Source organism: Botrytis fragariae (assembly GCF_013461495.1).
Source record: "Botrytis fragariae strain BVB16 chromosome Unknown tig00000163, whole genome shotgun sequence".
Taxonomy (NCBI): Eukaryota; Fungi; Ascomycota; class Leotiomycetes; order Helotiales; family Sclerotiniaceae; genus Botrytis; species Botrytis fragariae.
The window spans coordinates 1215994-1241551 of record NW_023500999.1 but is presented as its reverse complement, the minus strand read 5'-3'; the positions used below and the strand labels follow the sequence as shown (position 1 = coordinate 1241551).

Below are 25558 nucleotides of genomic sequence, written 5' to 3'. Positions count from 1 at the left end.
ATATTTAAACATGAACCCGTCTGTTCGAATAAACATTAACTGCAACCTTCCTCATTCAATCATTAAACAACATCCCGCAGATTTAGCGGCACCGCACTGTACATAATACACCTGTACCCCGCACTTAGAGCATTTCCCAGGTTGCTTAAGAATCCCATATATCTGGTCTGTTGCCACTTCCATCACTACAGTTTGAAAACATTGCTGTTCTTCATTCGCTCCACAATGTCCGATAATGAACCAAGTCGTCTTCGTACCGGGGAGTTGGAAATTGGCTACACAGAAGCAGTAGAGCGTCATGCAAAGAGACACGTCGTGGCACCCAAGCCTGTATCGCAACGCAAACTAGACTTCGAAAACGCAAGGCCGAGGTGGATGAGAGAAATGGCTGCGGAGGCTATGGGAGTGTTCTTTTTCGTGTAAGGTTGAAGAGACGGCTGGATGCAACATCAACTGACAGCCATCCATAGTTATCCGGGAATTGCATCATGTGCATCATTCTTTCTGAATCCTGGAGACCCAGGGCTAGGATCAGTCTTTCAAATTGGTTGGGCCTTTGCCATTGGTATTGCTTTCGCTATCATGTATGTTGAAATATGCCATCAGGATACGATTTACCATATCGTTTCAATCGCTGATTTGCAATAGAACTTGTGGAAGTACTTCTGGAGGACATTTCAATGCAGCAGTAACGATATCTTGTGCCGTTTGGCTAGGTGCACGTCTTCGTCGTCTCTTGTTGCATATCAACAGTTGCTAATCCGTCTCAGTTCCCTTGGAAAAAGGTTCCTCAATATATCTTCGCTCAAGTCTTCGGTTCTTTCATGGCAGCCATGCTTTTAGTTGGACAATACTATCCACAGCTGATGGAACTTGCTGCGGAGTATCGTGCTAAAGGCTTGAGTCTCAATTCACCAGGCGGGCCAGGAAGCATTCTTTGCTCTTTTCCTGGAGCATCACAATCATATGGATATTTGTTCTTCATTGAATTTTTCGCCGACGTCTTCGTGGTATGTGGCAAAGACTTTGCCAAACATTGAAGTATCTGTTAACACGTTCCAGGGAATTGTGATTTGGGCTTGCCTTGACCCTATGAATCCATTTGTGTCTGCATCTGCGGTACCTTGGGTTATTGGACTAGGTTATGGTAAGCATTTAATCCACAATTGCTTTCTTCGGATTTAATAGTTCTTGATTGTTGTACACTTGCTAACCTCTCTTAGCAACAATGATCTGGGGTTTTGCGGATGTAACGATAGAGCTTAATTCATCTCGTGACTTGGGCGCTCGCATCGTTGCAGCCATATTTTTTGGAGGCGATGCTTTCTCGCTCTATTCATTGATACCCATTCTCACGAGTATACCTGCCATGCTTTTTGGAACAGCATTGTATGAGATGATTCAACGCGATAGCTTTGGAGTTATAGCCAAGGGTCATAATGTACACGAGAAAGGAGAAGAGGGTATCATGCAACACTTATCCAAGAACGGTGCTCTTGGTGGAAGTGCCAGTACCTCGGGCATGAGTATAGACAGTGAAGTATGGGATAATGGGAGAAAGAATGATTCTGCTGTATGAACATTATAAAGGTCGATGAGGGACGGGTCTTGATCATCCCTAAAGCTATAATGAATAATGACAATGTATCTTAAATAATAAGAAAGATGCAATATATTTCCAGCCAATGTGCCATGTCTTGAGCATATGACTTTAGTCGTTGCTGAACTTGAAGAGGAAGTTCCGGCCTGAAACAATGCAGGAATGAAATAAATCATAAGCTCCCAGATTATCGTTCAATTGGGATCGATGGAATTATGTGAGGTTCTGAAGTTAAAGGGGTCTTTGATACCCGACCCATTGGATCGAGGTTGGTAGGATGAATGTTAGATAAACGTTAACCTTGTACAGTGCACTTCGTAGGTTCCAGAAAAAAAAGCGAGCACGTGATGAGTGTTTGCAGATTTGGCTGTAAACAGACAAGCGTATTATCTTTTGATAGTCCCGCTTCAGCTCCAGCAACTAGCCAATATCCAATTCTCGATTCATTATGTGTACGACCAAGACAATTACTTATTACACCTTGACGATCTTAAGATAGTGCAATACCTTGAACGATAATGGGAAGGCCTCCGATCTGATACCCGACAGATTGTCATTCATGTAAAACAGTATCATCGTCAATTTGTACCTCATTCGTTTCATATCTCTACAATACCTTTTATGACTAGGTACCCCTCCTTTTATCCCGCAACTTTGAACTGAATATATTCATTTACGACATCAACTCACTCAATATAATCCTTACCTTGGACATCTTTATCACCTACCACCTCGATATACAGCGACTACTTCCACTGAGTCTATACGCCCATTCAATTAGAAGATGATATAGAAACATCGATTTAATCTTTTCTCAATCTTTATAATATTTAAAAATTAATCTGCTACCATGTTTCCCAATCGATCCATCGAGGATATGTCGTCAAGTATGGATATCGTTGAACCCGAAACGGGGACTGAAGTGAACGACAAACGCGAAGAAGTCAATATTAGAAATACATCACGATCACCTTCAAAAGCTCGGTCACTATCAGATGGCGGTCAACCAGTACTTTCACCGTCTCCTAAATTCCGCGAACCAGAAAAGCCAGTTTCTAAAGATGATAGTTCCATCTCCGAAAGTCCGACAACACCAAGGCGACCTGCTGCATTTGCCCGAGGTCTTTCTTTGCAGATGCCACCAAAGGATTTTATGCCAGTAGGGTCTTCAGCATACATCAATCGAGTACCATTGTCACCAAAATTAGATCAATCACAAACATACGGGTCACCTACAAGTGTTTTGCCTAGACGATCTCGAGGTCTAGATTTTTCAAGAGCTGCAACGAACCTTCATCACTCCACACTTGCAGAGCAATCATCACCCGATTCATCACCTACAATTACTGGCAGAGCTATGAATATCCCGAATAGAAAGAATGGGTTAAACTTTACCAGCGCTGGGGAAGGTTCTTTATGGTCTCCCGCACCCAATACGGAAAGAATGATGGCATCCAACTCGCTTGGTAGTGTTAACATGATGGCCTCCGATGATTCTGAAAGTAGTTCCGATAATGATGATTTGATGGAATCAGACGACATCGACGACTCTATTATTACAACACCTCAAATTAGCAGAATGACGGCACCTTTCGGCGGAAGTTATAACCCAAGCCCTGGTAGCGCCTGGTCTGGATCATCTCCCGCGGTCAACAGTCTTATGAATTTCCAGTCAGCAAGATTAAGAAGTGGAAAGAGTCGTAAAGGATCGAGAAGTGGACCAATGGCTAGTCCAACCTCCAAATCACCTCCTACTATGCGCAATATCGAAAGCAATTACTTCAATAGACCAAGACCTGTGGATAATTTTCGTTCGAGGAGAGAAAGTATAAGCTGGGCTGCAAACCAATTACATATATCAGGGAGTGAGAGTGATGATGCTGGATTGAAATCCACTTTAGAAAATGTAGATGGTATGCCTAGTACACCCGGAAAAGATGGTCAACGAGGGGTCATTCGCAGAGTAGTGACCAGGAGGGGAAACATGCTAGTATGTTGTATAATACTTGTGAATTTACCTCCACTAACTCTCAATAGCCCAAAACAAAAGGATTCGCACGTATTCGAGCAGCTCTAGCAGAAGAGAGTGCTCCAGTCGAAACAGAAGTTCGTAGAGAAGCAGAAGTCGTCCGCCAAACCCGCGAAAGTGATATGGATCTCGAACCTTCCCGACATCCCTCTATATCAACAATAGATGCACGCTCATCACCGATAATGGGCCCAACACAGGACTCTCTGGAAGGCATACCCGAAGATGATATAATGGCCGATGCATCCAGTTCTCAACTATCTGGTAGCTTCAAACAACAAGTCATTCGCAATTCTAAAGGCAAAGAATTCTGGGATTCTTTTAGTGATGACAATAATCGCACACCACCTCCACCCAATTTCAATCATCGCGGTTCCACTTCTGGCATGAGTGAGGATTTATCATTAGAAGCTCACCTCTCCACGCCTCTTCATCTCCATCGAAGTAACTCTGATTCCTCTCCCTCTCGCTCCTCTACTCCTCAAGCATCCGAACCTATGCGTAAAATCACACATAAACGTCGTCGGGATGATGATCTCGATCCTACAAGTTTTAAGAGACGGGCGGTTAGTCCTGGTATGAGCGTACATAATAGTCCGGTAATGCAAAGTCCGATGCAAAGGGATCTGGCTCCTTGGGGCTCAAGACCAAATAGTAATGGGGAGCCTGGAAATGGAAAGAGTGGATTAGGGAATGGTACAGCTGGGATGGGAGGCAGAAGAATTGGGTTTCAGGGTATGGTAGACACTAATGATGGATTGATGAAAATGAGTATTGAATAATGGGTATATGGACTAGGGATACGGTTTCAAAATGGATTGAGCGCGGACATTTTGCTCATACAATGGCTGGTTTTGGGGTGTTGATGTTTTTATGGGATTCAATGGACGTAACTAGGGTTGGAAGGCGTACATATTTCTTGCACGGCAAATTCGAATATTCATTCTGGTGTAGGATAGGAGAATCTGCCCATAAGCGAAACTAGCGACGATTACCCGTGTGATTCAATCAAACTTTTACCCAATTCAATTTTTACTACCTGTGCAGTGTTAGTTTCAATGGTGGTGATTTATATGTGCATATATACGTACTTATCTCTTGTTGCAATTATCCGTTGACTGAATTGTTATCAGTAGCAAGATTTACAGAGGCATAAGTACGAGTGGGTAGGCTATGGGGACAACATGGTAGGTTGCATACTCTACCTGGCTGAAAATTGAGCGGTCTTGGGCTTCACAAAGGAGTTTATAGGTTTGAACCGCTGAAGCAGATACGCAACAGAATATATTTGAGATTTGTATAACGGTTGGTGATATGTTGGTGCAGGGTCTTCAGTGAGAGTGGAGGGTGGAAAGTAAGTAGGAAACCGGCGATCAGTCGAGCTGCTGAGAAGACAGTGTGTAAGAGATATGAAGCGGATGAGAGGTAGGCGATAGGAAATAACTCAGATATTTGGTATTGCAGGTGCAGATACTTGTATCTAAACACATAACGTGTACAAATTGGTTGCAGAGAGTTTAGAAGGATTTATAGGCTTGAGGCCCTGAAGCAGATGTGCAACAAAAAATTGAGGAAGTGAGGTGAGTAGGTTGTGATTGGTGGAAGCAAGGGAGGGGGGAAGTGTGGATTGAGTGAATGTGAGGCGAATAAAGGTGAGGGCGAGGGAGTGAATATGGTTTGTGGAGAATTAGATGTGAAGCTAGATGGGATAGAGCGATTGTTCAAGGGGATTGTTGGGAAGGGTATTTGTCATGTGTATTGGGTTGGGATGATGAGAAGGAAGATGGCGAGGAATGTATGAAGATTTATTGGAGTTTGTCCAATGTATGGAGATGACTTTCAGAGAACTTGGGAATGAGGATGCAGTTGGATATCTCAGAGCTAAATACATGCGGCAGATATGCAACAAATGAGTTTGAGAAGGTTGCATGTGGTGCGTAAGCGAAGGGAAAGGGCAAATGCGGCAGTGAGGAACAGAAGGATAGGTGTGATATTAAAATGACTTCTCTCTTGGCTTTTCATCTTTCAAGATCATTTTAAATATTTGCATGTCTTTTGTAGAAGTATATGCTTTCAACCACCAAGTTAGTCTATTATATTATTGTAAAGTCTTGATGGAAAGATGAGATACATTGATGTTGTCTTATTTTGATTGACTCTTCTTTTGTCAATTCACTTACCATCACAGTACCTTTCCCATCTTCGCTTCTCATCACCTGTCAGCCCTCAATCAATCTCCCCGTTTACCGCATTCATCACACCTTCATTATATCCTTCTTTTCTTTATTCTCCTATCTGCCTTTCATCCCGAATTTGCTCTTAATCACAAACATAGACCTCAAGCCAAATGATGAAGAAAGCTTGTTCAAGGAAAAGTTTGATTAAATTCAATACATTTAAGCTTTAAAAGGAGTACAACGGGAGAAAGCTTAGAAAGACGATTTTCTTCCTTCCGTTTGGTTCATGTATACGTAGCTTTCAACCTTTAAAATCGCCTATTAATGTCTGTGATGAAAGACCTTGAAACTGCAACTGAACTATAAATCACAAGCTCTCTAGAAACTTTGATCGAAATATATACTTAATTCTCATCCTCTGCTGCGCTTTTCACTTGCAAAAATGGCATGTATGTAGAGGTGATCCCCTGATTTTCTGAAGAGCTTCACCTTCATTTCTTTCCGTACTTTGGATATTAACTAACAACATTAAAGTAACTTCAAAGGGTAAAAACATCGCCCTGAAAGATGAGTGAGTTCTCGATTTGCTCTATTCAGACACAGCTGAATAAGTGAAACAGTAGTGACAGCGAGGAGCAGGTGACTGCATCCATTCTCTATGTTCTTTGCTAATTTGGAATTCAGCACATCTGGTGAAAAGTGGGTGCATTTTGCAAGTTCTTCCATTTCTGAGGGCCAACACTGATGGCTCAGCCCGTTGAATATTGAAACTTTGTAGGCACCTTTGTCGACCTTTTCCTGCCTATTGTTTTGAATACGCTTATGCTTCTGTCTAAGTTACTAACTCGGGTATAGTCTGAGGCGTATCGAGACGTTGTCAGTGCCTTCGTCCTGAGAAGAAGAAGAAATAGTTGGAGGGGTTGGGGTAAATGGATCGCCTTAGGGTTTCTAGCGTTGGTGCTTGACAAGTAAGTTATACAGCATACTTTAATCCATTCTAAGATCTCAACTCTTTACCAATCCAGCTCAAATATAGTTTACTTGGTGTGATCAGCCTGGGACTTGCCATCTGTTGGCATGCCAAAAAGTAGTTGGGGACAAGTCGCACAGTTGTGAATATCAAAATTATTGCTTTGAGGATCCTCGTGAAAGCAGTGCAGATACGAACTCGCAGCGGTGGGATAGATATGCCAATGACACCCAGTTGCTTCAATCTCAGCAGGACCAGTATAGGCGGATATTGTTTTGGCGGATTTGTCCATCTTGTGGTATATACATCCAGTGTCGGAGTTGTATACTTTCTGATAACACGAGTAGGTTCCAGAACTCTCACAAGAGGTCGAAAAGTTAAATCAACCGATCTGTATGTGTATATTACGTGATCCAAGGGCATAACCTGGCCTTTTGTTCTATAATGAGCATCAAAGTATATTTCAATCTTTCCTATATAACTGACCAGAGTAAGTGCCGATGTTGATCTAACATTGTATGGAAATCATTTCCAATTAGTTATAGAGAATGAGGTTCATTTGTAAAGCAAAATTCTATAACAAATCTCCATTCTGTTCATCTTCCTCTTCCTATTCATCATCATTCTCTTCATCATCTTCCTCTTTGTCGTCTTCCTCATCATCAATTTGCTTTTCTCCCTTGGCCTTTTGATGCTTCATGAACTTTCCTATCTCCAAATACAAATCTTCTTTTTCATTGTCTTTAAAAGAATCGAATTTTTCACTCTTCTTCATATGTTTTTAAACAAATTTGAATCAAAGTAATGAGCCTTTATTTGATGTTGATATTCTTCGAGTCAACATCTTTCCACCTCCTGTAACAAATCTCTTGGTCCCCTGATTGTTTTGATGACATTTACCCTCGCCAGGGCGCGCTTGCTTGTTCCCTTATCCGAAGGGGGTTTTCGTCTGTCCGGACTTTGAAGTGCGTAAACAAGTCAAGACAGACTGATTGGAGTAAAGCCTCCACACCCTAGCTACTATAAATCTGATCGCCTCCCCCCCCCGTGGCACTCTCCTCTCCCAGACCAACTCCCGTTCGATGCCCTCCTCATCCCCACCTGCCGTCCACCACTCTCCACACCAAGCATTAGCCCGCTCCATTTTACAACTTCATACATATATTTCAAAACCATTCTTCACCACAACAATAACACAACATCTTTGATGGTCTAACGGTCATGATTTCCGCTTGTCAATAACATTGCAAGTCGCGGGAGACCGGGGTTCGACTCCCCGTCAGAGAGTTCATTCTTCATAGAATTCCTTGAATCTCATGTTCAAATTCATTTTTGTTTGATTTTTCGATGCACAAAGGCTTTTTTTTGCGGACGGGAGGTTTGGCGTGTAGCGGACCCCACTACTACCCGACCGGAGTCTTTTTATTTTTCAGAGGTGGGGCTGACCTGAGTGAATGAGAGGGGCAAGATTTTGGGTTAATGATAGTGGTTAATTAGATAGTAAGGATGACGTTGATATCGAAAGATGCGTTGAGGAAGAGGAAGCGGAAGCGTAACGACTAGCGAGTTTGTGATCTGAGGGCTGTCATCTGCACATGCCGAAATGATTGGATCTTCTCGAGACTCTTGAGTCTCGATTGCTCTTTTGGGACGTAGACAATCAATAATACAGCCAATAAAACCATTCTAAAAATATATTTGAATTTACCTATTTTTTTCACACATGTAATACAAAATCCATGATTCATCGTTAGGATAGGATGAGATGGATGACTTCATACCATTATCGATTCTTGGCGATAGAAATCGTTATCAGGGCCTTGGCTTGCAGGATGTGGCTTTCGCTATCGTGGGTTCGAAGCACATGCGAATGATATGATATGAGATGATATAATGAAGTTTGGATATCGATGGAGGCATTTGACGTTTCGTATGAAGAATCAAGAAAAGCTTGCAGTGTACTCGTACAGGCAGTTAGTTCGCTTTACATGTGAAACTCATTTCCGCATCGCTTGATCTCATCATGATGGATCGTATGAAGAATGATTAAGTAACTGGGTTTGGATGATAAGATCATAGGTTGTACAACACATTCAATAACTGATTCTAGATCTTTGGATGTTGGATTCTAGATTCGAGAAGGGTGCAAAATGATATGATGTGATGTGAAGTGGTGATGTGATTTTGTGAGTATCCTTGCGACAACTTGCTTTTATATAGCAACTGATGTGCAGATGTGCAATTGAGGTATGTAACATGTAGGCTAGCATTTTGCAAGAACGCGTCAGTGTACAACCAAACAGTCTCAATTTTGGTTCAATTGCTCTTCCATGTGAAGATTATAATGGAACAGAGTGGTGATCTTTGAGATCTATGGGTGGGTTGATGTGTTGATGTGTTGATGTGTTCGTGTTTGAGTATGTGGATATGTTGGAGACTGGAGCGGTGCAGATGCATTAAAGAATGACACCGTCGCCGCTGTCCTTAGTCGAAAGATGAAGGCATCATCTCACGTCTAGATATCAGTGGAAGGAATTATTCCGTACAATCTAGCACATCGAGAATGTACGCATAGTGTTCATAGTCAAGCAAACCTGTATCGGTAGCGGTGAGTCTATTTCCCGATGTATTCCATATCAATTATTAGTTCTCAGATCCTCTCGTTCAATAATTATCCATCGGGAAATCTCGAAATCTCAGATATCATCAATGCCAGGTACGGATCCATAAATCCACAATCCAACCAGCAAAGTTCGAGCGAAAGAATATGCACCAATCATCATTCGAGATCCTTAATCTCGTATGGATTCTTCAGTCTTAGTTTTTTTTAAGGCCCGATACAAATTAATCTTACAATAAAGTGGCTCATGAGAAAAAGTGGTTACCCTTGAGCCTCATCATTTTTTGTCACGCAATTAGACCAACTCGTCTCGAGTTCGTAAACTTTTCAAGGGGCGGGAACAAGATCAGATTGTGACCCATGCATAATTGTGCCTTATCGCAGGATTTTCAAGAGAATCAAGAATTGAGAGAAGTCGAGGTCAAGGTTCCATATCAGATATATGTGGGTATTTTTCCATTGAGGCATTTTTGAAGTGACATTGGACTGTGACTTTGGAGGTTGATCCATCCATAATGGATTCTGTTTGATGTGTAGGATCCATAGAGCCCTAACCGGCCATTTGCATTTCTACGAGGTAAGTGTGGCAGCGGCACCGACCTAGGAAATGCGCAAATCCTACTCGAGTAGACATCTTTTCATGCGAAGTTGCGGAGTATATACGGCGTCGGTCTGTAATGATTAGAATGAGCGGCCTATTCTCGGTGGCGGAGCCCTCTAATGGTATCGATGAGAGGCGGCCATACCATATGCAGTGTCGGTTGTTTAACTTTTGCTAGATAAAGAACGAAACATGTGAGAAAGATTTGATGCAGGCGCTTCAGTCCGTGTCCACTGTCAAAGAAAGGTCAAATACCGGAACTTATCGAGCTTATCCAGATTTTTAGATTTTTTCTTAGAAAAACGTTCATAGTTTGTTGATCAGGGTTGGAACTTAGGTCGAAACAACACAGTAGCGTCGAATTAGAAGGATGCATCTGAATCATCCTGAATCAGAACCCGCTCTTTACGACTCATCCTTATCGAATAACGGAAAAGGAGATTGATGCTATCGGTACTCATTAGCGTTTATACCCTGTTTTCAACTACCCGTCCCTCACAACTGATGATTTCTGGTTACGCCGTAGAAGTTGTTATCATGTGGAAGTCATTCGACTTCTGAGATATCGCTCATGAGGTTTGATCATGCCATATCTAGGGGATGTCCTGTCTCTTATCAGATGCTCATACCTACCTGGCATTCGTCCCTCGCTCGAATCACCCCCTTTTCACGTGTCAAAGTAGAGCTAGTAGGTGCGTCAAGTTACATCGAGGTTCAGCACGTTTCGGAATGAGGTTGATCTGACCTGACTTTCATCAATACAGTAGATGCTGCAGCTGCAGCTGTTTTGACGGGTTACCTTCCAGAGTTTAGACCTTGCCCTGCTTCCTAGGTACTTACTACCGCAATACTACTATGCTAGGTAGATACTCCTATTAATATCCACCTTCCTGCAGTACCCGATGTCGAGTCTTCAAATGTTAAATCTCTTAGATGTACCCGGTACATATCCGAGGACCGGAAGAAAACTCGTTCAGCCTTGGGAATTATCCTGGGCTTAGTGTGCTGGGTAGCTAGGTTGGGTAGTTTTTATCATATTATCATTTGATAATCGAATATTTAACCAGTCGACCACCATCAGTCAGTCATATCACAGTTTGAGACGGTGACGGTAAGAACCTCGGAAGTCGAAGAAGTATATATAATTCAAATAGCATTCATCATCATCATCATCATCATCATCATCATTGCATACCAACTTGTGACAAGAGAAAGTCCGAATCTATATTTGTGTGTCTGTTTGATTGACAGTCTCCAATTTTTACGGATACGACCGTATCGGCACTTTGGAATCTTCTTGATACACCAACGAAAAGAAAAGGGAAAAAAAGTTCTCGAACATCAGCAAAAAAGTTTCTCCTAAGGTTTTCTCCTAAGAGGGTGACCCCCACTAGAAGATATCCACTTCATACCAAGAAACCGTAGCCCCTTCCGATTTGTGACGTGCGGAAGCGCCACTTTGATCTACTTCGTACCCACGCCTACCCAGCTTGACTGTGTGGATTTTCGTGAATGGCGCCTGAGCCACTGGATTATTGACTGGTCATTGGATTATTGAAGTGGGATTTGGATTTGGATGGAGAGAAGAGTACGCAAAAGAGTACCTCGATAGCGAAGAAAGGAGAGAGAAAGAGAGATTGCGACAAACATACTAGTAACAATAGGGTAAGGACGAAATCTTTGATATACAAAATACAAAGAAGGACTAGAGGAAAGATAACTAAAAGAAGAGGTCATAATTTGTGATTTCTTTTTTGAATCTTTTTTAAACCCATATGGTTATTGTTCTTTAATACATACCTGCGCAGTATATTGGCTGCAGAACAGAAAGAGCGATTCGCAACTAGCACTACTACTTTCACACATTTCCTTGGTAACTGCTTTGGAAAGGAAGTCGCCGATACGAGTGGAGTATAAGTATTTCTCAACATTCGGAGCTTACTCCTTCACAACTTTGCAACAACATATTAAGCACACGAAACGGTCGAGGGGTTCTCTGTTTCCCACTGACGCCAAATAACTCTTGAATCATCATTTTCTCATATAGAATACGACCAATATACGAGTTACTAGGACGTTATGCCTAATTTCTTTGGAGGCGTTACTGGAAGAGGTGTTTCGACACTTTTCGAGATACGGTATGTTACAATATGTCTACGATTTTGTTTTCCAATCATTTTCTGACATTTTGCAGTCTTGACGAAGAAATTATCGTACTGCGGGGAGGTGAAAATGAAGCATCGAGTCAATTGCTCAAGGGATCGGTGGTTTTATGTCTGCCAGCTGCTTTAAAAGTGGAGGATGTACATCTTCGTATGACTGGGCAATTGAAAGTTGGGTGAGTTCTTCCAAAGTATTTCGACATATGCAAGGGTTGAAAAACTAACTACCATATGCAGGTGGAATGATCAGCGAGTCACACCTACCGGTATTTCGAATAATCGAGTCGACAGAACTACTGAGATTTTCAGTCATAGATGGGCTCCCTTTGTGGGTGGAGCAGGGCCTGGGTCTTCCTCAAAAGGATTGCTTCTACCAGCAGGAAATTATGAATGGCCATTCGAACTCGTCATTCCAGGATCCATGTCAGAAAGTGTGGAGGGTTTGAATGACAGCCACATTATTTACAAATTGAAGGCAACAGTTGCCAGAGGAAAATTGGCATACGATTTACATGCTTGGAAACCGGTGCGAATCGTTCGAACTCTGGACCCTTCAGCGCTGGAATTGGCTCACGCCATGACAGTCGAGAATGTTTGGCCAAACAAAATCGAATATCAACTGGTTATACCACAAAAGGCTATAGTATTTGGTACTGCGATCACCATCGAGATGAGATTTACCTCCTTGTTGAAAGGCTTAAAAATCGGCAAGATAAAGTGTCATTTGATCGAAGTACAAGAGTTCGTTCTCCCAGGAACATCTACGACTTCGGATCGATATTGGAAAAACTCCAGAGATGTGGATGCTTGGACCTTTGAACTGAATGAAGAAGAGCATTATCAAGATATGCTTGACGACAGTGGACAAGATGGTTTCAAAATGACCGAATTCATGCCTCTGCCAAAAAGGTTGAGCAGATGCATACAAGATGTAGACGTACATGGTATCAAAATTCGCCACAAGGTCAAATTCAACATTGCATTACATAACCCAGACGGGCACATCTCAGAGGTACGACTCCATTGTCTTTGATCCATGCCAAAGAAAAATACTGATTAAATATAGCTCCGCGCAACGCTACCAGTCACAATTTTCATTTCTCCCAATATGCCATTAACTGCCGAAGGTGCTTTAGTGGACCAGACACCAACAACTAGTACTCAATCAACTGCAGTATCAGCACATGCACCACCTCTTTACGGAGAGCACGTACTAGATCAACTTTACGCCGACATGGATCAATCTGGACTAATGACTCCTATGCCACAATCTGGAATGAACACTCCATTTTACGCCCAGTCTCGAGCAGGTTCATCAGAAAATCTTTCCACCTCCCCAGAATCTCATCATCCGGCCGGCGCCGTTCCCCCTGCAGCATTGTCATCCAGGCTTCAAAATTTAAATACCAATCTGAATTCTGGCAGGAATAGCTTTTTAAGACGATATGGAGGATCTGGATCAGGAGGAACTACTCCTCACCATAACGATGATCACCAAGGAGGTTATTTTGATTCACATCATGGCCATTCTGCTTCTTCAGCAACTGCCAGGAGTAATCCTCTTAGTAGACGAGGAAGTTTTAACGACGATCATCATCCGGATGCCACTAGTACCACGATGAGCAGCGGATATCATACCCCTGAACATTTGGATTACAATGAAATGGGAGATTTGACCAAAGTGCCTTCCTATACCACGGCTCTCAAAACCCCTGTGAGAGGAATGAGTTATACCGAAGCATTGCCTAATTACGAATCTGCCATCTCAGCACCACCAAGTCCGACATTACATGCAAGTTCTGGCTCAAACACACCGCATGAGCAACCATTGGACGGAGGCCATTCTCATTCACATTCACACTCGCACTCAAGTTCTCATTCACATGCGGATACGCATAGACATCACCATGGACCGGGATTTTTGAGAAGAAACCCATTCTCTAGTATGGGATTCACACCGTTGCATCCACCATCACATGCACACTCAGGGGAAGCAGATGAAAGGAGGAGATTGCACTTGTTACAGCATAGAGATAGGGTACATTAATAGAAGGAAGATTGAATAAATTAATGGAATAGACAATCGGAATGGAATGCGAGATCCAAGCATCTTTTGGCGCAGGAGGGTTTTGAAATAGACTTGGTACATTGGGAATTTTGGGGGCGTTCAGCTTGATACCTTTTGATGAGATACCGTTATAGAAGCGTTAAATGCTGGAAGGTTAGAAAATGGGAGGAAGAGCCTGCATTTAGTATTAATATTCTCCCCGCTCTCGCGATTATGGAGCGATAGTTCCTCTTGAATACATAAATTCAATATTTTTAAAGTTGACAAATTTCACATGATTGAATTGGCTGCGACAAGATGAGAATTGGTATTATCACATCATGAACTCATCAAATATCGGTCTTGTAGGGTAGGACAAAATTCAGCCTACCGAAGTAATACCGAATACCTAGGTACACATTCAAATTAGACGTCATCTGCAGCAATAAATCTGCTTTGTGTCTGAAATCCGAGAATATCAAAAGATGGAGACGAAGATGAAGATGAAGATATTACAGATGAGAAACGATTTTCAAGTTGAATCAAAATACCTAGGGCAATCATATATTTCAACTCTAATATCTTGAGTGAATTCAACTTCTTACTTTGCCTAATGGCGTAAGCCGATCCCGAAGTCGCGTTTGAGAGATCACCCACGCTCCAAGCTCCAAGCTCAGAGACCTCGGGAGTCATAATATCACAACAATCACAACATACTTCGCTGAATCTCTCTGATTCCAAACTGTTGATTCTGTTATAATTTGAATCTACGGTATTCCTTGGTTCAATTCCTAATAGCTTTTGGATCCAAGTCTCTAGAAAACACTTGATTCAGATCTCACTCGATGCCCTCGTACCTAGGATAGATATCTACACAAATCCGGGCCCATCACCCATCGAAACCATGGCGCCCACAAATCGTACCCTTCTCCTGCGATCCTCCTCCCCATCCTCATCTCTACGCTCACCATCCGAATCTTCCTCTGCCTTCCGCGAACAAAAAGCTCGTAAACAAGATATGATCCGCTATACCTCCTACGCCTCCGCCATTCTCTCCTGTCTCTGCGCAGGTTCCATCACCGCTTATTCGCTTTATGGTCATTTATTTCAATCACGATTGCATTATACACAATTACAAGTTAATATTGTTATCATCGCGGCGGAATTGGCAATGTATCTGCCAGTGCCGGTATTTGGATATCTATGCGATCGAGTTGGACCTGCGCCACTGTCTCTTGGGGCGGGAATCATGTTTGGAGCTGGATATGGATTGGCGGCGCTTACATATGAGAGCGGAGAGAAAGATATAGAGGGATACGTTACGGAAAGAGGATGGCCAATTATTTGGATGGTGATTGCATTTATGATTATTGGAATGGCAACGACTTGTATGTATATTAGTGCGGTGACGGCGTGTGCGAAGAATTTTGGGAAATCGAAATATAGAGGCCTGGCATTGGCATGTCCAATTGCGGCGTTTGGGTTGAGTGGAATGTGGCAAAGTCAGGTGGGAGAGAAGATATTGTATGAGAGGGGGAGAGACGGTCAAAGGGGAGATGTTGCTGTGGGGAGGTTCTTTTGGTTCTTGGCTGTAACGCTTCTTGTGGTGGGGGTTATCGGATGTGGATTGTTGAAGATTGTGGATGAGGATGAGTTGATTGAAGAAGCTGTTGAGGAACTGGAGAGGAGTGGGTTACTTGGGGAGGAGGAAGGATATACTAGGAGAGGATATGGTACTTTGAATGGAGAAGAGCGAGGTGGCGTGGATGAGGAGGATGAAGAAGCGAGAAAGAAGACTTGGTTGTTAAACGAGGAAACAAGGCGATTCCTTAAAGACCACACAATGTGGTGGTTAGCCATTGGATTTTTCTTCGTCTCCGGACCAGGCGAGTCTTTCATCACGAATTTGGGCACGATAATCGGCACGCTTAATCCACCGACAATCCACAATCCTACTTCCGCAGCAACACATGTTTCGGTGGTTGCACTTACCTCAACCATCGCTCGTATCCTATTTGGTACCCTCACCGATATATTGGCTCCGGTTCCCATAACACATCATTTCGGTTCTCTGTCAAATTCTTTTGCCTCTCTCCCACCACAGCCTAGATCTCGTTTCACGATATCCCGCATAACATTCCTTATCTTGTCAGCTCTCCTAATCCTCTTGGGTGATATCCTACTGGCTGCAGGAATTTGCCAAAACCACGCTGACCGCTTCTGGATTATTTCTACTCTCATCGGATCCGGTTACGGCGCTTTATTCTCCCTAACTCCTTTAATCGTAACGGTTATCTGGGGTGTTGAAAATTTTGGAACTAACTGGGGAATTGTGGCAATGGTTCCAGCACTAGGTGCTACGCTCTGGGGTGTGATCTACAGTCAAGTCTACCAGAAAGTTGCCGAGGGACTATGGAAGGAATTCCTTGGTGACGGAGTACTCTGTTGGGGACAAAGTTGTTATGCGGGGACTTTCTGGGGAATGGCAGGGAGTGTGGGTGTTGGAATTGCATTCTGGGTTTGGGCTTGGAAGGGAAAGGATGGATGGAGTGATAGGGGAGTTGTGGTGTAAATTACTCATGTGGAAGTCTGGACTCGTGTGGAGGTTTGGATGGAATGGGTATACGAAGTAATGTATGAAGTTGAGGGTTTTGATATAAGCATCTAGCGTATATACTCATGGTATTAGCAAATCGGCACTGGATTATCGAGGAAGGGAATAATAAATTGTGCATATTACCTGTCGAAGGTATACATAGGCGTCTGTGGTTTGGGATTGATATTTTTTTGTCTGGACTGGTCTGTTATTGGGATGCACTACACGGCATTGTTTTAGTTATGGATTGGACAATCGGGAGCTTTGCATGGAATGTTGTTTGTATATTGAGCATTTTCTGAGTTGCGGTTTGTGGATTGTGGGATAAGTCACACTGTATACCTAGATATTCATTGATAATATAATTCTTGACACTATGGGTTCTAGAAAGATGGGATGGTATGAGTGAGTAGTTGGTGTAAAATGGTAGTATTTATATGGCATCATGCTTTTCCATCAAATCTCATCTAATAATTTGAGAATTCTCCTCCCCTAATCTATACTCGCCAGCATCGAAGTAACATCTCACCATGTATGTCTGCGATTTTTGAAAATTCATTGTGCATTTCTTGTTGAAGGGAACAATGAGGGATAGCGGTTTTTTTTTTAGTTTGACGTTTCTACTGGTATGTGGTATGTGATCTTTTTTTTTTTTTTTTTTGAGTTGACTGATCACATCGGAGGAGGTTCTGCATGGGATGGGTGGAACCACTGGTAAGCTGACATACATACATATGCAAGCCATACGCCACAGCAGGGCTGAGGTTTTGAGAGCCAAGAGGCTCCCCTCATTCTTGATGATTACATTTTCGTTCATTTTCATTTCCATTTCCCATTCTCTATCTACATCCTCACATTAATTTTCAGCAATTTCATTCTCGGATATCTCGCTACACCACACCACACAACACAATACAACACTATACAACACAATGTCCATACTATCGCATTTCTCTCTTCCAACTCGCCGTGCATTCCGCACCGGTTTGCTAACGGGCGCGTCGGGTTTCCTGACACCTGCTATCATGAATAAATGGGATGTTTCGGTGTTGCGGGCTGTGTTTTATGTTTTGATTTTGTACACGGTGTTTGCAGGTTGTGAAGCGGTGGTATATCGGATGGTGGGTTATGGGGGTGTGACGGAAAGGAAAGATGTGATGGAGGAAGAGGAAGAAACAAACAAACAAGAACCAGAGGCAAATAGGGAGACAAGGGGAGAAAGTGAATGAGAAAAAATCTCTTCAGATTTAGTAGGGGGTATGGGGGTGGTGAAGATAGGAGAGGGAGAATCATCTTCGACGCTGTTGTTTGGGGAAGGAAGATACGTGGGGAGCTCGGAGCTATGTTAATCATCATTCAAAAATTCAACATTCTTTCTCTGCTTCGTGCAGATAAGTTTCCAATAATGAACACTTGAATTTTACAATCCGTCGAATCTTGAGACCCGAGCTCCCGAAGCGAGAACCCTTTCTGTCGCCGGAACTGCTCCTTTTTGTTTCCTGCGCATGGAGACTTGGCGAGGAAAAGATATTCTCTTACCTGGAATATGGGAGTAAGTCTACGGAACAGAGATTCAGAAATTGAGAACTTGAGAAGATACGGGGAGTGGTAGCAACGTAAAGAATGATTGGAAGCGAGATGTGGAGTAGAAAACCAAGGTAAAGAAGATAGTCGAAAGAGCGGATGTGGAAGAGTGAAAAGGGGGTTGGTGAAGGAAGTGCTTAAGGCAATCTATTAAGCCCTCCAACAAGTGATTGAAGTTAAGAGCAGCACAGAGATGATTATCATACTCGCCACAAAAGTCATCATTTATGGTCGACCTGAAATAGAACATGTACAAAGAAATACAACAAATAAAATTCAATCATCCTCAACCCCACTCAACAGGGCAGTAGGAAGTGTTTTCTTCATTCCAATATTTACAATCAAGATACTGTTCTAACTATGATACAATGAATCTACCCCCTTCTTATATATTTGCTTCTTTCCTTACATCCCCGTGTTCAGGATGACGTCTAAACTTCACACTCATCATCTTCCTCTCCACCTGCATCAGTTGCAACAGGAGCAACCGAGCTAGCAGTCTCGGTTGAAGAAACTTCACCGCTTGGCCCACCATCTATCGCACTTTTAGTCAGTCTATGCAGAAATACACTGGGAATAATAGTCATTCTGCTTTACACACGTACCGGCAGAGCAAGACTTTCCTCCGGTGCAGTTACCATACAAAGGGACTGAGCCAGAAGATGAAGCAGCGGTTGTAGTAGCTGGTTTTACGGAAGTAGCAAGAGTAGAGCTGGATTTTGAGGTGACGAGAGTGGTTTTGCTGGTGGAAACGGCAGCAGCTGAGGAAGAAGCTTTGCTGGTAGCAACGACTGCTGAGGAAGAAGCCTTGGTGGATGTAGCAGCGACCTTTGAGGAGGAAGCAACGGCGGTTGAGGTGGCTACTGCGACCTTAGAAGAGGTGGTGATTGCTCCGTGGGATGCGGAGGCTGAAGTTGAGGATCCACCGCCATTGGCCATGAGAGCGGAGACAGGGGTTCTACCTGGGAAGAAAGAGGTTGGGACGGTTGGGATAGGAATGCTTACGCTCACGGCGAAAGGAGTAGCTAAATCTTGGGCCATGGTAGAGGCTTCGTAGCCGGTTGGCATAGCGGACCAAGATTGAGTTGTAGTGTAAGCGGATGGGGAATCGGTATCGGCTTTGAGACATCCTCCTGAACCGTAAGCATTTTGGCAGACGTATTTTCCGGTGCTGCCGGAATCAGCTCCGATGGCGAAGTCAGTGATGGTGATGTTTGTGCATGGAGCGGTGGATGAGCAGAGGAGGTTGATTGGTCCACGTGTAGTGGCGCTCTCACACGTTCCCTTCCAGTTATTGAAGGAGAGGTTCTCGTAGATGACTCCATCACCGGCAGCTTTGCTTGCTTGAGTCCAGGCTGCGTTAATGTCCAAACTGTAGGCGTTGGAGCGACCGATGAAGTTGTTGAATTGACAATCAGAAACGGTTCCACTACCACCGTTTGATTTGATCATGTACATTTGGTTAGATCCATAAGTGTAAACATTGTTGTAGATGATATTGGAGATGGCAGTGTCTGCTCCGAGAGATCCCATACCACAGCCTCCTGAACTGTTACAGTAGATATCCTCAATGAGAAAGTGATCGGAAGGATTCTATAATGCGATTAGGTATTTCAGAAAAACTCCATTGGAAAAAAACTCACCTTGACAGTAATACACTCATCCTTGTTAGTGACTTCAACATCATGAATCCAGATGTTTGTTCCCCAAACATCAATACCATCAAGACCACCCTCGTCACCACCACGAATGATCATGTTGTAAACCTCTCCACTCTCGCAAGTATCCATAGAGAAATGGAATGCAGGAGCATCGACTAAAGCAATGTCGTGGATGGAGAAGTTCTTAGCTTCGTAAAATCGGAGGAGGCGTGGACCATAAGTCGAGTCTTTGTGATATTCATAACCATAACCTTGAATAGCACCTGCAGATGTACTACTGTACATTTCGAAATCGGTAGTGTGTTCGATCATGATCATGTTTCCATCTCCGCCATCAACGCGATAAATGATACCATCAAGCTTAAGTGCCCATGCAGAACCTCCACTGAGTGCAACCCAAGTAGTCATACCATAATCTCCAGGTGGGACATAAACTGTTTAAGGATAAGCTTTCAGTAGATGGAAATGAATCTTGAACTGTGTACCTGTTCCACCAGTCTTGCAAGCAGCGAATGCAGAAGTAAGCGCCGGGCCAATATCTGAAGTCTTGCTTGCCTCTCCACCATAATCCAAAACACTACAAATTTTTGTGGCTTTAGATTCTCTTGAAGTCAAGGGGCCAACTGAACCAGTCAATTGTGCTGATACTAAAGCTGGGAGGACAATTGCCGCGAGGGCTGATAATGTGCTGAATTGCATTTTGCAAACAACTTGAAAAGGAATGATTGGAGAATGTAGGAATGGATAAGGGTAAAAGTTAAAAAATGGAATTGAAACTCCGAAAGAGTGAAAGGCAGACAAATCTGCGTTTAGAATAGAAAAGAGAGGTCAAAGATAGAACGCTTCAAGAAACATTGAAAGATCTGGAACTATACTTGCCTATATGTACCGAATAGGCCTACCATGTACTTTTTACTCGCTCGAGTATATGCCATGTCCATGTTACGCTATTCCTGTGTAAGGAATCAATCGAGAACTTGGGGTGGGGAATTAAAGGGACGATGCACCTGGGTAAGATTAAAGAGATGAGCATGATGAGGATCATGGAAATCCATGTTGATGAAGTCAAAATCACTTTGTTGTAGCCAACCAAAGTAGTATTTAGATTAAACAACACTAGTTGTTTGAATGTGGGATTAAAAGAATGTTCCTACCGACGATTTCATATATCCGAGGGGAAATGTGGTACTAATCTTTGAATATATCTGAAACTTTGACCCGTCAAAAAGCGGTTAAATGCCATGGCTTGCTTACCTCTTCTGGTAGCGAGGCGATTAGATTTTAGTTCTTGGTGTTCCCCTGAATGCAGGTACGACACAAGTTCCTAGGGCTTCTTGATTGTTAGAGTGTTGCTGCTTTTATACAAATCTCCTCCTTTGCAAAAGTTTGACAGTATAGAAGATTTGTTGTGCAACTTGCCCGTGTGAGGAAAAGCAGGATTCATTCGATATGAGATCAATCAAACAGCATTAAAAATTAGCTTGACAAGTTGACATAGGTAATTGGGGGCGTAAGTTGTAAAGCTTCCATCCCAACAAAAAGGAGTAGTTGTCATTCGACAGCCATGTTTCGTGTATACACTTCCGACGCCTAGACCTGCTTATACCCTGTGCAGCATTGAATATGTACGAACCATGACATTATTGACAGCCCTCTTGGGTCAGATTATCAGACGGCATGTTTTGTTTCTTCCCAAGAGAGCAATACCTAATCTATTTTCCCCGCTTCGATTGTCTGCTCAAGACTCATGTATTGGAGTTGACTGTGGGCTTTCTCGTATGAATATCGGTAGCTGTACGAATGTGAAAAGTCCGAAGGCTGATCCATAAAATTCTCATCTAGAGTATTAATAGCATTATCAAAAGTTTAAAGTTTTATTGATGTTCTTTTCACAACGACGTCCATAGTTTCTTGAGAGCATTTCAAAATTCAAAGAATTTCTACTTCCGCTGCTATTGCCCGATAAGGAGATCGGAAGGACCAATAAATTAAGGTTTCCTTGCGAGTATTTGATATATTTTCCGAAATCAAAAGCGGTAGACCAAGTTGTGGAGGGATATCGATGGCCTTGGAGAGTCCCCGAAAATCCCTGAGACTCCGCAGCAAGATCTTGCTTGGAAGTAAATTAGCACAAGCACGATGAAATGTGTGTGTACTGTAAAACATATATCGCCAATGTGTATAGGTATATAGGCAATATCTCTTTGAACGGAAAATGTCTTGTGAATTGTCGAAAATGAAATGAAAGAGAAAGGAGTTCATTCTTTAGGTCCATTGAAAAGGTTGCGAATTCATGATACATATCAGATGTGAGGTTGAGTGTCAGAATATATATTAATGTCATATTGATGATATCAAGAAGCAAAAAGTTTATCGCGAGGCTATGAATAAAGTTCAAGATACTGTGGCTGATGCGGGGTCACTTGATAATCGTGGCTGATGATATGTAACCTGAGGCTTCCTAAATAATTTTTGGCAGACGAAGGGCTTTCAACAAACGCGACTGTCGATTTGAACGCGCTGGTAAGGGAAGAAGTTTGTCCAAATATTCTGCTTTTTGTTTGGTTTGTTCGATACCTCTGCAGTTTGTTTCAGCACTCTTTTGATATAGGAAACCTCGCACATCTTCAACCATGGCGATGAGTAAGTTTTTACCTGCTCTCACCGAGCATATGTCTTAAAGAGCTTCTGCTAACCACCCCGCTATGTAGATATTGATATGTCACAGGGTAAGTTGTATCTGTACACACCACCAAATCGCCCTGGAAGCTTACAAGAAATATATAGCTTCTGTGATCAAGGATGAGCAAGGAAGACCTTTCATCGTTGTTAGAGAGTAGGGATTTAACTCTTTTCTGCCGAAAGTGCAAGTACTGATGAAGTTATAGTCAAGGAAAGAAAAAGAGACAACATGGAAACGAGGCAGTCAAATCACATATTCTCGCAGCGAGGACAGTAGCCAATATTGTCAAGACCTCCCTTGGTCCCCGAGGCCTCGATAAGATCCTTATTTCCCCAGATGGTGATATTACAGTCACAAACGACGGTGCTACCATTTTGGGACAGATGGAGATTCAGAACCACGTTGCAAAGCTTCTAGTCGAGCTCTCAAAATCTCAGGATGACGAAATCGGTGACGGCACAACTGGTGTGGTAGTTTTGGCCGGTGCCTTGTTAGAGCAAGCTGCCGAACTTATCGACAAGGGAATTCATCCCATCCGTATAGCTGATGGTTACGACCAAGCTTGTGATATTGCTGTTGCGGAGCTGGATAGAATTGCCGATACTATCGAATTCACAAAAACACAAAAAGAGAACTTAGTTAAGGTTGCAAGGACAAGTTTGGGAAGTAAAATCGTCTCCAAGGCCCACGACCAATTTGCCAACATTGCCGTTGATGCTATCTTATCTGTTGCTGATTTGGAGCGCAAGGATGTTGACTTTGACTTGATCAAGGTTGATGGTAAGGTCGGTGGATCTCTCGAGGATTCTTTACTAGTTCAAGGTGTTATTGTCGACAAAGACTTCTCGCACCCTCAAATGCCTGATGAAGTTCGAGACGCCAAGATTGCTATTCTCACATGTGCATTTGAACCACCCAAGCCAAAAACCAAGCATAAGCTCGACATTACCTCCGTTGAAGAATTTAAGAAACTACAAACATACGAAAAGGACAAGTTTACCGAGATGGTTCAACAAATCAAGGATACTGGTGCCAATCTTGTTATCTGTCAGTGGGGATTTGATGATGAGGCAAACCATCTTTTATTACAAAGTCAATTACCAGCCGTGCGATGGGTTGGAGGACCAGAGATAGAATTAATCGCCATTGCAACAAACGGTAGAATCGTACCAAGATTTGAAGATTTATCAGCTGAGAAACTCGGAAGAGCTGGACTAGTCAGAGAGATGAGCTTTGGTACTACCAGGGAGAAGATGTTGGTCATCGAAGAGTGTGCAAACACTCGTGCCGTTACAGTCTTTGTTAGAGGAAGTAACAAGATGGTATGTTGTATAAGAATTCGACATTTATATCGTTACTAATCGGTTAAACAGATCATTGATGAGGCGAAACGCTCCCTCCACGATGCTTTATGTGTTGTTCGTAACCTCGTTAGAGACAACAGAGTTGTTTATGGTGGCGGTGCTGCAGAAATCGCATGCTCATTAGCCGTTGAGGATGCCGCTGTTAAGTCGCCTGGTCTTGAGCAATACGCCATGCGCGCTTTTGCCGATGCCCTCGACGCTATCCCAATGGCTTTAGCAGAAAACTCCGGTCTCTCGTCCATCGAAACCCTTGCCTCTGTCAAGAGTAGACAAGCCACCGAGAAGAACACAAGATTGGGTGTTGATTGTATGCAAACTGGTAGCAATGACATGAGAGATGCTTTCGTTATCGATCCATTGATCGGTAAGAAGCAGCAATTGATGTTGGCCACTCAACTTTGTCGTATGGTATTGAAGATCAATAATGTCATCATTGCTGGAAACGATGAGAATGAATTTTAAAATGGAAAAAAATTGCCATAGTAAAATAGACTAGGATTCCATGATTAAATAGATTCATTTAAGCGCTTCAATTTGATACACCTATTAATGACAGGAATTTTGAGGCTATCGCCGCTGCTAATTGAATGACCCTGATGTGCAAATGTTTTTGTGGTTCACCTATCATTGGGGATAGCTGCGAAGTGAAAAGCTTAGGTTGCCATGATTATCTATGATATTACTACATGGGCAACTTGTAAGAATTGAAGTTTGAAAACGTAGATCAACGACTGGTCAGTTACTTCCCATCTTATTTTGGCTCGCATATTCCATATTTGCAACTTCCCGATTTGAAATCAACACAAAGTCTATCACGAGTAAGCTAACATCTGAACCTTCCCGGATACAAACGAAGATGGAATCAGAGACGTGAACACTTTACTGCCTCTCAATCAACAATCGACAATCAACAAAATTGACGCAAAGCCTCGACCTTTACAACCTTTTACATTTGCCTGCGACTGTACATACCACTATTCCATTGCCGCAAAGCGAATCACAGATAATACTTTCTTAGCCATGACTTTGCTCACTCCTCATCCTAAAAAACTACACCTCGTATCTATCTAGGCTCATTACACATTCATACTTCACTGTTACCTCTTACTTGCTTTTTTTCAATCTTGAAACAAGTATTAATAAGGCAACTGGTTCCGGGTATGTACCCCATATGATTCACAGTCTGAGCCTCATCCGTTCCTTTATTTCAACTACATCAATTTTGTCAAACATCGAATAATGACGAGGACAACCAATAGGATATTGCAAAACTCTTCAGATCAAAGTCGGAGAGCTCTTCACAGAGATTTTATTCGAGGAAATCCCACAACTTGTCCTATTTTATTCCACTTTATTGACAGTCAGGGTCAAGTGCATTCACTTTAACTTGGAAAGTGGCAGCCAGCAGTGGAAACTACACAACAAAGTCATATTCAAGACCAATAGAAACGCCATAATTATTCC

At 42.7% G+C, this 25558-nt stretch overlaps 7 protein-coding genes across 7 annotated transcripts; 5 read left to right on the top strand and 2 right to left on the bottom strand.

Annotated features, from left to right (window-relative positions):
• Positions 1-225: 225 nt before the first annotated feature.
• Positions 226-1579, top strand: Bfra_009966 (putative aquaporin 3 protein; the record flags this gene model as incomplete). Its single annotated transcript, XM_037340301.1, has 6 exons — positions 226-419; positions 471-584; positions 649-731; positions 754-1010; positions 1063-1147; positions 1224-1579. The coding sequence occupies 6 exons, from the start codon at positions 226-228 to the stop codon at positions 1577-1579; spliced, it is 1089 nt and encodes a 362-aa protein (XP_037189524.1).
• An 871-nt stretch (positions 1580-2450) lies between these two features.
• On the top strand, positions 2451-4411 carry Bfra_009965 (uncharacterized protein; the record flags this gene model as incomplete). Its single annotated transcript, XM_037340300.1, has 2 exons — positions 2451-3590; positions 3638-4411. 2 exons carry the CDS (start codon positions 2451-2453, stop codon positions 4409-4411), a joined length of 1914 nt encoding a protein of 637 aa, XP_037189523.1.
• Positions 4412-7386: 2975 nt separating this feature from the next.
• Bfra_009964 (uncharacterized protein) lies at positions 7387-7551 on the bottom strand (the record flags this gene model as incomplete). The annotated part of the gene is made up of 1 exon (XM_037340299.1): positions 7387-7551. One exon carries the CDS (start codon positions 7549-7551, stop codon positions 7387-7389), a length of 165 nt encoding a protein of 54 aa, XP_037189522.1.
• Positions 7552-12076: 4525 nt separating this feature from the next.
• Bfra_009963 (putative arrestin domain-containing protein) lies at positions 12077-14206 on the top strand (the record flags this gene model as incomplete). The annotated part of the gene is made up of 4 exons (XM_037340298.1): positions 12077-12135; positions 12192-12335; positions 12397-13171; positions 13226-14206. 4 exons carry the CDS (start codon positions 12077-12079, stop codon positions 14204-14206), a joined length of 1959 nt encoding a protein of 652 aa, XP_037189521.1.
• Positions 14207-15110: 904 nt separating this feature from the next.
• Positions 15111-16778, top strand: Bfra_009962 (putative mfs monocarboxylic acid transporter protein; the record flags this gene model as incomplete). Its single annotated transcript, XM_037340297.1, has 1 exon — positions 15111-16778. One exon carries the CDS (start codon positions 15111-15113, stop codon positions 16776-16778), a length of 1668 nt encoding a protein of 555 aa, XP_037189520.1.
• A 2039-nt stretch (positions 16779-18817) lies between these two features.
• Positions 18818-20746, bottom strand: Bfra_009961 (putative rhamnogalacturonase b protein; the record flags this gene model as incomplete). Its single annotated transcript, XM_037340296.1, has 4 exons — positions 18818-18921; positions 18992-19979; positions 20030-20481; positions 20533-20746. The coding sequence occupies 4 exons, from the start codon at positions 20744-20746 to the stop codon at positions 18818-18820; spliced, it is 1758 nt and encodes a 585-aa protein (XP_037189519.1).
• A 1934-nt stretch (positions 20747-22680) lies between these two features.
• On the top strand, positions 22681-24556 carry Bfra_009960 (putative t-complex protein 1 subunit epsilon protein; the record flags this gene model as incomplete). Its single annotated transcript, XM_037340295.1, has 5 exons — positions 22681-22690; positions 22759-22776; positions 22835-22883; positions 22936-24052; positions 24104-24556. 5 exons carry the CDS (start codon positions 22681-22683, stop codon positions 24554-24556), a joined length of 1647 nt encoding a protein of 548 aa, XP_037189518.1.
• Positions 24557-25558: the final 1002 nt, after the last annotated feature.